The sequence below is a fragment of the Mustela nigripes genome, chromosome 3 (assembly GCF_022355385.1).
Source record: "Mustela nigripes isolate SB6536 chromosome 3, MUSNIG.SB6536, whole genome shotgun sequence".
In the NCBI taxonomy this organism is placed as follows: Eukaryota; Metazoa; Chordata; class Mammalia; order Carnivora; family Mustelidae; genus Mustela; species Mustela nigripes.
Genome location: NC_081559.1, coordinates 17,713,873 through 17,729,543, shown reverse-complemented (window position 1 = coordinate 17,729,543; position 15,671 = coordinate 17,713,873). Strand labels below are relative to the sequence as shown.

General features: G+C 39.4%; 2 protein-coding genes across 2 annotated transcripts in view; one reads left to right on the top strand and one right to left on the bottom strand.

Annotated features, from left to right (window-relative positions):
• The window catches only part of DYTN (dystrotelin), a 46,207-nt gene extending 41,803 nt beyond the window's left edge, over window positions 1-4,404 (top strand). The window contains exon 12 of the mRNA XM_059392651.1: window positions 4,301-4,404. Within this exon, the coding sequence (XP_059248634.1) occupies window positions 4,301-4,404 (104 nt within the window). The remainder of the gene's footprint in view (window positions 1-4,300) is intronic.
• A 3,838-nt stretch (window positions 4,405-8,242) lies between these two features.
• Window positions 8,243-12,714, bottom strand: FAM237A (family with sequence similarity 237 member A). The gene is made up of 2 exons (XM_059392650.1): window positions 12,306-12,714; window positions 8,243-8,382 (listed from the first exon to the last, which is right to left on the bottom strand). Exons 1-2 carry the CDS (start codon window positions 12,712-12,714, stop codon window positions 8,243-8,245), a joined length of 549 nt encoding a protein of 182 aa, XP_059248633.1.
• Between the last annotated feature and the right edge of the window lie 2,957 nt (window positions 12,715-15,671).

Here is a 15,671-nt window from a genome sequence, read left to right as displayed (position 1 = left end):
ACACTTACGCAGTTTTATATCTGAAACTGAAAGATTCATGCGTATTTTAAGTTACTTTATCAAGTCTATTTATTTAAAAAAATCTATATACCTATACATACACACATGATTATATTATTAAAAGGGAAATCAGGAAAGGATAAAGCTTATTTCTACATTTAGATGACGCAATAATGTATAAAGATGCAATTAGCATTGTCCAGTCTTGTAGGAAATGAAAAAAAGAGTCTTAAAAAATGACCTCTTCTTCCACTTCAAATTTAAACAAAACCAATGAGATGCTTCTGTTAGAAGTGTGCATTATCATACAAAAGTGCTTACAATGTTAGCAAGAAGTGCACATTTTCCCTTTTGTTATTATAGTGTGTATATTTTGTGATGATTCAGCAAATGCTAATTGATAAGATTTAAACTGACAGTCTTATTTCTCTTACATCAGCCTTGTTTCCTTAATGCTCTTTTTATTTTTTTATTTTTTTAAGATTTTTTATTTATTTATTTGACAGAGAGAGATCACAAGTTGGCAGAGAGGCAGGCAGAGAGAGAGAGGGGAAAGCAGGCTCCCCACTGAGCAGAGAGCCTGATGTGGGGCTCGATCCCAGGACCCTGGGATCATGACCTGAGCTAAGGCAGATGCTTAATGACTAAACCACCCAGGTGACCCTCCTTAATGCTTTTAAGCATCTATGTTAATCTCCATAGCTATTTGCATTTCATAAATACTGTCACCTCTCACTCAAATATTTCTAAGTAAGTTTATATCTTTGTTCGGTCTGGTTTTGAATATGATCCTCTTTGCAAATTCTACTCAGCCATTGGCAATATGGATTATAAAAGTACACTCCATAATTTATGCACATTCTATGCACGCTTACCAAAACGACACCAAACCTAATCAGAACCAGAAGTGTCATGACCACACTGATGAAGAGGAGGAAAAGCAAACAAACGAAAATAGGGTCTTGGCAACCTTTGTTTTCTCTCTCTGTCTCGGATGCATCCAATGACAGCAGGAAGCTTTTGGTCATCTTACTGCTTCAGTTCTTTTTTTTTTTTTTTTTTAACTTGAGGATTATTTGGAAAATTAGAAAGTTCCACTGTTTGTAACACGCCAAGATTTACTCAGATAGTGTCAACGACTCCAGCCGGTGCTGTCTCCAGCCGGTGCTGTGATCATCCTAGTGATTCCGCAGGAGTCCTAGAATGGAAATCAAATGTGACCCACCAGGAGGCAAAAGCAAAATTTATTGAAGATATATATATAGAGAGAGAGAGAGAGAGGAACGAGTGTCCAGGAGACTCAGAAGGGAAAAGAGGGAGTCTTGTCTTTGCTTGGGGTCTGGGCTTCTTCTTGGCAATTGTGGTGTGGTGCGTGTGTCTTCTCAGGTTTGCAGGAATCAGGCAGAACAAGGACAGGGTCCAGGTGTCCATCATAAGCACTTATTCCTGGAGTCAGGAGGTCTCGGCATGGAGATGTCTATCTGGAATAGGCACATGATGGCTCTGCCTGGTCATGCCCTCCCATCGATTGTGTTGGAAGAACCCCCAAAATATCATACCTCTTTGTCCCTTCCAAGGAGGACAGACAATAAGGGGTGAATAGGTTGGAGAGACATGTTGTAGCAAGAATAGAAGTAGAAAAAGAAGCAAAGCGGGAAAAAACCCAGCTTTTTCCTTCACAGGTCCCTTCGGTTTCCCTGCCTCCCTGTAGCTGACTGTCCTTTCAGACTGGAGTTTTGCTAAGGATTCAATACATTTTGGAAATTAAGATGAACCATACGTTACTTAAAAGCTTAATAAGACTAAAACAGCAAGCGTGATGGTCAGTTGGCAGGGAGTTGTAGACATTTACTGCATAGAATCATTCAGCACCAAGACAGGGTAAGTGGATGTCACAAGACTGAGAGTTTAATAGAAAGTATGTAGAAGAGGTTCCCCAAGCCTCTTTAAATGCCAAATGTTGGGTTGAAAATCAGTAGCAAACATTGAGCTTACACTTGCAGTAAAGGAATTCAATTTGAAAACATCTAACACTATTTGCTTCGGTGGTGAGACAAAAAAAGACATAACATTATTTTCTCATTAAATGATTTTCCTTCCATTTGTGAGTGAAATGTCCTGTGTCATCTCGGAAACCCTTTTCCAAGCTTCTCTCCCATCCTCTTTGTCATCTGTCTGCCACTGTACGTTTTAAGGATGAGAAGGGAGGGCCGGGGAGTAGGTGTGGGAGGCTTATTCCTGTCCCTTTCTTCTTCACGTGAGACTATCATCCACACTATTATTATAAATAACCAGAAAATGAGGCTTGAACTTTAGCAAATTCTAAGAAAATAAAGGCAGGGCAAGCTCAGGAGAGAGAAATGCAGCACTCGAGCTCACTCATTTAAGAAGGTAGTCTTCTCAAATAATTGCCTGGGGATCCCGGGTCAGGGGAAGGGCATACTGAAATCGTATTGAATCTTTCTCTGTCTCTCTCATTCTCTCTCTCAGACATATGTATGTACATATGTATGTATGTACGTATGTATGTATGTAAAATTAGAAGCAATTACTGTTGATGGGAGAAGATACAGACCTCCAGCAACTAAGCTCCATGAATGTAGAAAAAAAAAGTCTAATGAATTCATCATACATTCACTCATTTATTCATTCAACAAATATTCCTCCAACATTACTCTTTGCTAGACGCTGGGCATTCATTTTGAAAGGAGTATATTTCGTTGTTAAGATATGTACCTTGGGGTGCCTGGGTGGCTCAGTGGATTGAGCCACTGCCTTTGGCTTGGGTCATGGTCTCAGGGTCCTGGAATCGAGCCCCGCATCTGCCTCAGCATCCCTGCTTAGCAGAGAGCCTGCTTCCCCCCTCTCTCTGCCTGACTCTCTGCCTACTTGTGATCTTTCTCTCTGTCAAATAAATAAATTAAATCTTTGAAAAAAAATATATATAATGGCCTGCTTACCTTTAAAAAAAAAGATACTCTGGCCTTAAAAATAGTAGCCTGGCATTATGTGGAGAATGGTTTGGAGAAGGGCAAGGGGGTGAGCACAGAGTCTGGGTAAAACCTGTTGAAATCTAGGCAGTAAGTGGTAGTTTGCCCCGGGGGGATGGGGATACACTTATTGTAATGGGGAGAGCTGAGATGGGGGACTGCACATCAGTAGTTCTGTTTGGATCACATTAAGTGTCAGTTTCCTGAGAGACATCGAAATGGGGGATATCAGAGTGTCCATCAACATGTACAATATGGAGCTCACAGAAGTCTTACTACAGAGTGGATATTCAACATATATGGGTTTGCTTAATTAGTTATTGTTGTAAGGAAGACACAGGCTCCGCATTTCTGTTTCGCAGCACAGTAATTCTAGACTAAACTTGATCTAGACTAGACTAGCGTGGTTCCTAGATCAAGGGCATCAGAATCACCTGGGACCATACCAGAAATGCAAATTCTTGGGCCCCCTCCCTGATACCCTATATTAATTAGGGACTGCCAGAGGAATGGAACCAATAGGATAGAGATAGGAAGATACAGAAAGAGACTTATTTTATGGAATTGGCCCATGTGATTATGGAGGCTGACAAGCCCCAAGATCTACTGTCAGCAAACTGGAAAACTAAAAGAACCAGTGCAAAAGCTGGCAGGCTAGAGACTTAGGAAGAGCTGCTGTTTTGATTGGAAGCTAAAGGCAGAGGAAAACTGATGTGGGAGCCACAAGGCAGTCAAGCAGAAGAAATTCTCTTACTCAGCTTTTCTGCTTAATTCAGGCCTTCGACTGATGGGATGAAGCCCAGCCACATCAGGGAGGGCAATTAGCTGTAGTCAGCCTGCAGATTCAAATATTCATCTTGTCCGGAAACACCCCCATAGCACACCCAGAATAACGTTTGACCAAACCTCTGGGCTTTAGTAGTCAGTCAGGGTGAGGCATAAAATTAACCATCATATGTACTGAATCAGAGCTCTTAGAGTAGGAGCCAGCAATCTGTCTTTACACCCTCTAAATCTATTTAGACACCAGAGTTTGAAGACCACTGCTCGAGAGTGGGCTTTCTGGTTACTCAGATTTGTGCTCAGAATCATGGAAAAATGCCCTTTAAGAACCCACAACCAAGTGCAATTAGGAATCGTTCGTGGCAAATAATAGCCGTCTTATTTGTCAGTTGGTAGAAAGAGGGCCTTGTCATCAGGACCTGGGGAGAGCTGGCTTCCATATCTTCTCTGTATTAGACCTTTAGCAAGATCAGCTTGAAAACCTACAGGTGCTTTCTCTAAAGGACTCTCCCATTTGTTGATTTCAGGCCTGCAGCCTTCAGTAAACGTGGACCTGTACCGTGGAGCTGAGCGGCTGTCCAAGGCCTTCTGTGCCCTTGTTGATCAAATCACCTTGTCCAGCTTGAAGTGATTAGTAGGAGTCCAGGCTCCAAGGCCCCTTAGGATGGTGATGAAACATATTTTCCATAATCTGTCCTAAAGAATTAAGTGTTTTGCCTCTCAAGAATTTGGTGTGAAACATGAAGAAAATAAGTTTTATTTTTTTTTTTTAATCTCCCTACTCATGTGTCTTAGTTCTTCAGTTCAGAGTAAATCTTTGGGAGTAAGAGGCCGAGTTGAATCTGGGTGTGCTGAGCTTCCAGCAGAGGGCTCTTCTTAATTTAGATACCTTGGTAGGGATGTCCAAGTGTGTGATTTACATGAATTCATGCTACTGTCTTCTTCAAATATCATTTAAATTATTGAATTGATGACCAAATTTTCTATCTGGATGCTCCTGACGGAGAACAGGCAGAGAACTAAACACATACACACACACACACACACCATTGAGTGGATGCAAAACTGGTGAAATCTGAATAAACTCTGTGGGTTGTACCCACGTCAATCTCCTGGTTGCATTACTCTACTGTAATTATGCAAGGGGGCACTACCATGGAAGAAAACTGGATGAAGAGTATATAGGATGTCTCTGTATTGTTTCTTATAACTGTATAGGAATCAACAAATGATCTCAAAATAAATTTATTTTGAAGTCATGAATATTTCTTGCTAAAATCCTATATGTGGGGCGCCTGGGTGGCTCAGTGGGTTAAAGCCTCTGCCTTTGGCTCAGGTCATGATCTCAGGGTCCTGGGATCGAGCTCTGAGTCTGGCTCTTTGCTCAGTGGGAAGCCTGCTCCCCACCCCACCCCTGCCTGCCTCTCTGCCTACTTGTGATCTCTGCTTGTCAAATAAATAAATAAAATCTTTTTTAAAAATAATAAAATAAAATCCTATGTGTGGTGAGTTTGGCTAAAGTAACTGTTAGCCTCCCTTCTCTGCATGTATGACTGCAGTATAGATGCTTAATTCCATAATGTCCAAAGATATAGCTGATAATTGTTTGACTGTTAGAGCACTTAGCTTCTAAGCACCTTCTAAGCACTAACTCATTTAATCCTCAAGACAAAACTAGCAAGTAGATATCGAATTTTATGAGGGAGCTATGGCACAAGGAGGGTCAGTAAGTTTTCCAAAGTTTCTTGGCCAGTAGTAAATGACGTTGAGTCTGTACTCTGCTCTGTACTTTCTCTCAATAACTATTGCTCTGATTCTAGTGTTTTGCATATTATCTTCATGTGCAATCCATGCTGCATTTAGAGAGGACATTTTTTATTTATGTGGATTTCTATTTATATGATCTGTAATTTCTATTACTGTTCCAGAAGAAAATAACGTCCAATTGAATAGGATTAGGACTAGGTTATCCCTGTTCAATCTCATAATATTTGCTTTTCAGCCCATTACAAATTTTTTATTTTTACTTTATTCACTGTCCTTCTCACTTTATCCTAGCTTGTTCCTTATGAGTTTTTTATTAACATATAATGTATTCCTTAAGATTTTAATAAGCAACCCCTAAAACACTGATCAGCAAGCCATACCCTACAAGCCAAATCCTGCCCACTGCCTGTTTTGTCCACACTATGAGCTAAGAGTGGTCATTACATCTTTAAAAAATTGTTGGAAGAGTCAAAAGAACAATATATTGGGACACGTGAAAATGATACAGATTCAGATTTCATTGTCCATAAACAAAGTTTTATTAGAACACAACCATGCTCACTCACTCACATGTTGTCTACGGTTTCTTATATTCTACAAAAGCAGAATTGATTATTAGTTGCAGTAGAGACAGATAGCCTACAATCATGATATTTGCTATCTGATCCTTTACAGAAAAATTCGGCAGCCTCTGTTGTATAGTACCCAGGTGAGGGAAGAGCAAAGGGCAGGCTTTTCTGTGAGCAGGCGTGGCATTTCTTCCATGATTTATAAGAGATGATAAGTTTACATGATGGTTTTTTTTTAAGATTTTATTTATTTATTTGACAGAGAGAAATCACAAGTAGATGGAGAGGCAGGCAGAGAGAGAGAGAGAGGGAAGCAGGCTCCCCGCTGAGCAGAGAGCCCGATGCGGGACTCGATCCCAGGACCCCGAGATCATGACCTGAGCCGAAGGCAGCGGCTTAACCCACTGAGCCACCCAGGCACCCTACATGATGGTTTTTAGGAAGGTGATAAAAGGTATCAGAGAAAGAGGCAGGAAAGTAAAACCATGAGCCCACGTAAAAATACAATGTGGCAGCTTTTAACGTGCTCATTCTCCCAACCAAGAAAAGCTGAGGCTGGTTCCCGTCCCCACTTCCTTCTCCAGACTCATTTTCCTGTTGTTAGAACTTGGTTAATTCTCAATTGCAGCTGCATCTTCTGATAATCCTTTTCTGGGTTTTTTTTTGTTTTTTTTTTTTGCTTTTTTAGCATCTTTATTGAAGTATAATTGACAAGTATATTGACATAAACTCCATATAATTACGATCCACAAAGTGTTGATATATTACACACTTATGAAACTGTCACCACAGTCAAGTCATGAACATACTCATCACTCCCCAAAATTTCTTCAAGCACTGATTGTTGAAAAGACTACCCTTTCTCCATGGAATTGCCTTTACATCTTTATCTAAGGAATATCTAAATAAATACATTCCCATTACATTTAGATGAGGTTTTTAGTTTAAGGAGTCCCCTCAATCTTCCATGAAAAAGCATTTACTCATGTTTCCTTTAGATCTGGAAAAAGCAAGTAAATTGCTAACGTATCAGAAATTCAAACTGATTGTCCAGGATTGGTTGTGAAAGAACAATTGGAAAGAGGAAGTAATTAGAGATAAAAAATCACATTGTGTCTGGATCTCAAATACATTTGCTCATTGGACTTCTGAACTGTGAACCTCATCAGGTCTGTTCATTTTTCAGGGAAAAATTTTTTATGAATTCTTTTATCATAATACTGTTCATTTTACTTTTTAGTTTGTTTTGTGATGCAAAGTATAACTAACCACTTACAGAGTTTTAATATCTAATCAAAACAGAAAATATGCTGGGGCACATCGGTGGCTCAGTGGGTTAAGCCTCTGCCTTCAGCTCAGGTCATGATCTCGGGTCCTGGGATCGAGCCCCGCATTGGGCTCTCTGCTCAGCAGGGAGCCTGCTTCCCCCTCTCTCTCTGCCTGCCTTTCTGCCTATTTGTGATTTCTCTATCAAATAAATAAATAAAATTTTAAAAAATAGAAAATATACTAATTATAAAATACTCATACTTACTGCTATTTTATTAGAGTTTAGGTTATCAGTAATGGTAACATCAAATGTCTAAATAAAGATACTCCAATAATGTTACTTGCGGTCCAGAGCTTTTATTAATTTTGTTTCCATTAGAAGAATGCTTTATTCAAAAATATTATTTCAAACAAGAATTAGGTATTACAGTCAGTAACTGGTAATTAATAAGTATAGTCCTTTGTATGCTTATACATAAGCAGTGGTTAATAGCTTGGAAGTCGGGCAGTGTATTCAAATTAAATGTATGGCCCTCTGGTTAATTAATAATATCCAGCATCCCAGAACAATTTGTCAGAGTGAATACAAACAATCTGACAAATAATCTGGTCCTCTTTGGAAGCTATTTTAACTCTCAGACAGTGGGATGACCTGACAGTAAAGTCACCATTTGAAGGAACATGCTAGCAGGCTAAAAGAATGAAACCATTAGGAAGTACTCTAAGAGAATGTAGCTTATGATTTATCTATGGACATTTCCACCATTTCAATTAAACAAATGATCAATAGTCAAGAAAAACATGTTTGTTTGTTTGTTTGTTTGTTTTTTAATTCCAAGATGTGAGATAGCTATGAGGTGAGATTTATTTTCTCTTTATTTCCAGGCCACTGGTGACTTTTCCAAAGAACTTAGACCCACTCCTGTGCAAGTGCATGCTTATCAAACCTTCAATCAACTCTTTCTTCTTTAGGAAAGGTGTTCTTAGTTGCTGAGAATATGCACCTGAAAGTAGAGAAAAGGAACTCATTATTAGAGCACCAAATTATTCTCAGGTTAATTAAATATCAACACCTTGGTTTTTAAAAAAAGTTTGTTGGAGCACCTGGGTGGCTCTCTCAATTGAGCACCTGACTCATGGTTTTGACTCAGGTCAAGATCTCATGGGTTTGGGGATTAAGCCCCATTACAGGCTCCATGCTCAGTGGGGAGTCTGATTGAAGATTCTCTCTCTCTCTCTCTGCCCCTCCCCCTACTCTCTTACAGGCTCTCTCTCTCTTTCTTTCTCTCTCAAATAATAAATCTCTAAAAATAAAAGAAAGTCTGTTGTTTCTGTCACTTTCTATGTCTCTATAAATTTTTTGCAAGAATGTATATGAAAAACTCTGTTTATGTGTCCTTTGTAATTTAAATAACAAAGTAAGTTATAATAAATACAGTTCTTTGTTAATGTATTAAGACTTTTTTCTGATTAAAAAAGTAAAAATGGTCATTGTATGATTTTTATTTTAAAGTTCTTTATATATGTACTTTATTCCATAATTTAGTTAACCATTACTTTAAATCATTTCCAAGTTTTCTGCTGTTATAAACAGTATTTCAGTGAAATCCTGCATTGTACTGCATTGTTGGCCACATCTCTGAACGTTTCCTTAGGATCGATTTCTAGATGAGTAATTTCTGAAGATGTTACTAGGAAATTTCTTGAAATAAGCAAAGTAAAAAAATCAAGCATTTGTGGAACTAATTACATACATGTTCCTGAAGTATTGTTTTCTCTAATGCTTGGTGTTTAAAAAATAAACAACAAAATAACATTTGCCAGCTAGTTACACGCCAACTGCAAACATCATCAAATTATATATCTAAATTTTAATTTTCTCATCATGAAGGAATGCAAAGATTCACAATTTTTCTAGAACATTAAACAGCCAGTCTCAGGCAGGCGGGTTTTTCTGTTTCTCACTGGCAGAGCGAGGTTTGTTGAAGGAAAAGGCCATTATTTTTTGACACAAACAGGGATATACTTCAAAATCCCTTCATTTGCATTGAAGCCCTTATTAACCCATGAGTTAACTTTAACTCTGTTATTCTCCATTTGGGAGTTATCAGTCTACTCTTTTCCTCAATTTTTTTTTAAATTTTTTTGTAATTTTTTTAATTTTAATTTTTATTTTTTTAATTTTCCTCAATTTATAACTCTCTCTTTCACTCTCTCTTTCTCTCTGCCTTGACATAATGTGTCATAATTTAGTGGTTAAGCTGGGTACACTTTCTTCACACCTTCTGGACATTTTAACATTCAGTTATTGACTTGTATCTTTCTAGACTAAATAATGATGATCTTTTAGTCTTTCCCCAAGTGATGCTATCTCTAGCCCTCAGAATTTTTGGAATTCTCATTTCTGGATACCCTCTGTTCCTGACAAGCATTGTTATAAACAACTACAGTATCCAGGTCACCACCCAGTTCAATAAGCTGTCTTTGGGGTAAAGCTCTTCCAGATTCTACCCTTAGTTAAATACATGCCTTTCATTAATTCCTTCCTACAGAATCACAGAATATTAGAATAGAGAATGTAAAGAGGGCCTTCTAATTCTTTCCTCACCCCTCTTTTTCAGATGAAAAAACTGAGGTCTAAGTAAGTTAATGAAGTTAATTGAGGTTACATAGATATATATGATTTCTTGTTTTTCTATTTGTTGGCCCAATATTGACAAACATGATATATTAACATACAAAATTATATAGGAGTTTTATGTTTTTAACAAAACATGATTCATAACATTTCTCAAGTGTGTTTAAACTATTTAAATTTGAGGATGTCAAAATAACAGAAAACTTTTTGCATATTATGTAGACACATTCATTCTTTCCTTCTGTTCTGGTGATTTGATTTCCCCAAGAATTGTAGAGACAGACATCTCTTCACCCTCACCCCCATCCTAACCTGTATATTAATCCCCCAAGGACAATAGAAAAAATTAGTGGAGAATCTGTGCAGGTACATCCAGAGCCCAGTTGAGCCACTAGAGATTTAATCAAACCTCTTGAGATGAAATCTCAATGTTCCAGCAACTATTTAACTTTTAGACATGGTGTCTCCTTGACCCAAGACCCTCTTTGACTGTGATTATACAATCGAAATGGAAAGTTTTGTTTCCTGATCTGCAAACAATTGTTTATGGCCAACATTAAAATAACTTCAATAAAGTGAAATATTCCTTCTTGCTACATAGCCACTCTGGCTAAAATTTGCAGACCAGCTGAGTCAACAACAACTCTGTAGCAAGAGAAAAGAAGTGGCTCCTGAAGCTGAAGATAAATCTACTACCTTTAAAAAAAAAAAAAAAAAAAAAAAAAAGATGGAAACGCTATGTTGAAATATGCTCCAAAAAATTGCACGTAGCTTCAGATGATTCTGATAGTGACATTGCAGGAAACCAACTGGAAGCTCTTTTAGAAAAAGACCTTGTGTATGTATATAATTATTTTCATGTTTGTCTGAACTAAAATACGATTTTCATTTATTCCATAGATATTTTAGTAATTTAAAGTGAGTGCGAAATACCAAAAAACCCCAATAAATATTGGTGGTGACTTGAGTATGACAACTAAATATGTTAAGAATGGGAAAATGAGTCCTAGACTACAAAGGAAGAAAATATCCAATTCTATGGATGCTGACGTCTGAAGAGCCTCTGCTTAAAGTGGTTTCTAAATATTGGTAACAAACACTGAAGGACACTTATTTTTGTGTTTCTTTAGTAGCTAAGCTGGTAAAAGAATATTTCCTCTAAAAATGGAAGTTGGTTTAAGTAACAATAACACTTGCCAAAATAATAAACTTATCTATAAATAACAGCAGTGGATTATCTGGTTTAATGGATCAGCAAAGCATGAGGATATTTAGCTAGTGAGGTTAAAACAAACTAGATATATAAAGGCTCTATAATATCTTTGGAAAGGATTGACCTAGAACTATTACTGTTAAGTGCTATTCTAATAGAGAAATTATAGGGTTAAATAACAATTATAGGGATATATAATTATAGGGATATATAACAATTCTCACAATAAAATATACAAAAATTAGTTATGCCTCAGTTTTGCACTAGTTCATAAGTAATTCTAAGAGTCCCTACCACCCAAACAGCCTTTGCTGCAAGGACTGGAAGATCATTGGTTGAAACAACATTAAAAACAGAAAAAAAAATAATTTGAATAGGTAGGGCTAAGTTATCTATTTCTCAGTTTACTCACAGTAGCTCATTTGTTCTAATCCTAATTCCATAAAGGACATTTTTTTTATTGCCCCCAGAAAAGACTTTTTTGAATATAATATTTGCACCAGTGAGAATCTCTAAATTTGTTGGAAGTTCCAAATTACTAAAAGTTAATCACTCCACTTGCTGGAAGTTAATTACATATTTGAGATTTGTTCAAAAAGCAACAAGGAGTAAATCTGCAAGCCAGCCAATTTTTCTGCCCTTCATTTCACCAACTAAATATATCACAAGGAGACCCTCCATTTACAGGGAGCATTTTTTTTTTTCTATTTAAAAAGGGTGAGAGCTTCCCAAATCCACAGCAAGTAGACAGGTTATGACTGCTAATATTCAGGCTAATCACTTTATAGTTTTGTGTTGTACTTTGGGAATCATGCTTTTCCTTACTTGTATTTTTACTTTTCCTTGCTGCTGTTCACATAAAGTATGAGAATGAGGAAAATATGTGGATATAAACAGCTACCATGAAATATAAAAGGAAGTGCTATCCTTCTATCATTTGTGTGCTCTTGTATGCTCTTGGGTTCACTCCTGAGAACACAATTAATTCCCCTAAAGCAATTTCCCCCTTCCTCACAACTGAGCACATTCATACTTGATTGGCCCTTTTGAAAGACCTGGGACCTAAAGGTGACCACCTTGATTTCTCCCTGCGTGCTGTGGATGCGCTGCTGAAATCTCTTCCTTCCCAGACAATTGCCTCCTTCCTAAGCCATGATTCCTGGAGAGGACACAGTCCACATAGATGTCCCAGAAGAGTTGGGCCAGATCCCAAAACAGTGCCCCATGCTTCAAGTTCTCAGAAGACTTCAGGTAGTTCATAAAATCCCAGAAACCGGAAACAGTGTTAGAAATTCGAGGCTTCCGCATTTCCAGGAGGAGCACTGAAGAAGATTCCCAGCACTGAGGATCAGCTTGGTTAAGAGCCAGCAGGTCTGTCTGGCTATGGCAGAAGAAAGGAGACACACAGCACATTCCCACAATGAGCAAAGAGCAGGTAAGAGTCAAGGGGCGGTAGATCCCTCTTCTGTTCCCAGGATCGGCCATGGCACTGAAACTGCATAGAATGGAAATAAATTACAAATCCTTGCTTGAGCTCCACTCAGTAATGAAAATAATTATGCCTTTAAAAACCTTGGTGCCAGCAAAGGAAATACACCATTGTCCCTAGGAATAGTCTTATCATACCTCCCCTAAGTCCCATTCTATCTAAAATGACACATTGCCAAGCCATGTACTATAAAACCAAAATATTTAGATAGGAAGTACTTATTCCTAAGACATGTTCCTTTATGAGATGAGTAAGTGAACTTGTTTTCCCTAGAACAGAGGAACATAATTTAAAAGAATATTAAGTAAAAATTTAAAATCTTGCTGCATGGCTTTAATTATTTTATAATATAGTTTAGCCTACCTATTCTAATCCAGGACCCCCATTCAATTAAGAATTTTAATCTATTTTATCCATAGAGGTTTTCCTATTTGAAGACTTTCAATTTTTAGAAAGCATAAGAATTGTAAAATGTTATAAATAAAAATGAACATAAGGTAGTGTGCTAAAAGTAGGGAAGCCAAGAGGTATATATTCAATCCATTAGAGTAGAATCAATTGACATTTTATCAACACCTAAAATGCTCCATGATTCTGATATAATTTTCATAAAGATAATGTTTTTATCATTTTTTTCTTCCTCCTATGAATCTCAAGAATTTTAGTGAAAACATTTGCCTCTCATTCAACTTTTCTGGCTCTCAAAGCCTGCTGTAATAAAATTAAACCATATAGGGGCCCCTGGAAGTCTCAGTCGGTTGGTTGGGACTCCCACTCTTTATTTCTGCTCAGGTCATGATCTCATGGGTTGTGGGATCAAGCCCTGCCCCCCACTGTTTGAAGATTCTGTCCCTCTGCCCCATCACCCCAACTCTGTCTCTCTATTAAAGAAATAAATCCTTAAAAAATTAAGCTACATAACACTTTGAAATTATGATGTTACACTTCAAACAAGTGCAATGAGAAATAATGTCCTTAAAATAATACTAATCTAAATTTTCTTTTTTCCGAGGAAAAAAGCTTATCTGACTCTTTAAGACCACACAAAATCACACTTAAACAACTCTAACATAAAGAAAAAACAGGAGGACATACACAGCTCCCTTTCGGTTTTATCTTGTATTTCCAAACCTCTTAGATGTGAGTATCACGAAGGCAAGCAAGGCACAGCTCATAGGAATACGTCTATCCTGGAACATTTAAGGATACCACCGTAGGATTGAATCCTTCTCTTCTACACAGCAGCAGAACATACCGAGGCACCCTTAAATCAGTATTTCAGAAATGCCTTTGAACATGCTCTTTCCCATTTGGAAAAGACAAGTTGAGATTCAAGGCTATTCAAAAATATTTCAGATCACTTACACAGGATCTCTCCCTGAACAAAACTGTATCCAATACGTCCTCTTCTGAACTAAAATATCAAAGTCAAGTTGCCCCAAAGGCTGTTTATCCTTCGGGGACACTTCCAAGTCGTCAGAGGTTATTGGAAGACAGAGCGCGGGACGCTGTCCACTGTGCTGAAGTTAGTGTAGTCCGGGACTCCCTGTCTGCTCGCACCACAGCACTCATCTTACTGGCTCTTTTAGGTTCCCTTCTCAGGACAGTTTTTCCCCCGACCCTGGAAGTTCTCAACCCTGGGGTCCTTCGTGCGTCCCGCTACCAGCCCCGCGCTGGGCTCCCTGCGTCCCGATCCCACACCTGGTTCAATGGCCTAATAATCCTCTTTAGGGCGGAGATACCAAGGACCGGCTGTGTCTTTTGTGCCCCATTATATTCTTTACACCGATGCTCAACTCCCAGGTTGTAGGAGGGCACCCCTTCGCACTTACCTGCTCAACCCTCCCCGGATTCCCTGGAGTGTGTGAAGAGGAAAAGCGCAGGCTGCTTCCCGAGCGAGTGACGGTCCCCAGCCCCGGCGTCCTGAAGGATACCGTGCCTCTTAAGCAGTGGGAGTGTTCGGCGCCTCTCCAAGTCTACGTCAAAGCGCCGGGAACTGCCGCCACCTCTCGCCCCCAAGTCCATCTCCGGAACCCTCTTCCTCCGCCCCCCCTTCCCCTGGAGATCTCACTTCAGGTAACCAGCAGGCTTAGGCGCACTGACCCTGACGCACACCTACCCTCCACCCAGTGGAACTGAGTCTATATGCGGTTTGGCTTCCCGGTCTTACCTCGGAAGGCGCGGAGCTCCCGGCAGGAACTGGAAAGTTGGGACTTAGCTCCGCGACAGTCTAGACGCAAGTGGGGCTCCCCAGATCCCCACGCTTCAGGCGTGCCTTGTTTGAGAATAAAAAGGGAAACCCCGGGACTCATGGGGTCCGAAAGGGCTCTGAGGAAATAGGGCGCCTCCTAAAGACATCTGGGTGTGAATTTCTCCTGCCTACCTGGAGTCCTCGGCTGGGAGGAGAAAAACGCACCTGGGGCAAAGACGGAGGGAGGAAAGGACATGGCCTTGCTGGCGGCTCTCCCTGTCTGGGGACAGAAGACTCCATTACCTCCAGGCTCTGTGGCCTGGATCCCCTCAGGAGTCCGTGTTGTTGCGGGCATCACTTAGGTCAGTCCACCCCTCCAGATTCACAGCCGGGTCCCTGCTTTCCGCCTGGGACTCCGTTTTGGTGTTCCACTCACAGTTAAGATCTTACTGTGGGGCTAAACACTGTCAAGAGTCCAGGGCCCTGTAGAACATTTGTTTCCAATTCAACTGAAACACACCCAGCCTGGGGGCCTGAAGCAAAAGTTCTACGTTTGCTTTCTATGTTTGCTTTCTACGTTTGTTTCCAGGGTTTGCCCCTCACCTCAAAACCTTCTAAGTGTCCTAAAAACCGCTTGTAGTCTCCATTAACTGAAGGCTTTTGTGCCTGTTCAGTAGTATCCATGGTTACCTTCCAGAAGGGCACAGGGAGGAGCACAGGCTTGTGGCAAGGTTTACTAAAGACAAGAACTGACCAGCTACC

Coding starts and splice junctions, on each gene's coding strand:
- FAM237A (XM_059392650.1), bottom strand. CDS start 12,714: ATGGCCGATCCTGGGAACAGAAGAGGGATCTACCGCCCCTTGACTCTT. Junction 8,383..12,305: donor GCACGCAGGGAGAAATCAAG/GTGGTCACCTTT, acceptor CTCTACTTTCAG/GTGCATATTCTCAGCAACTA.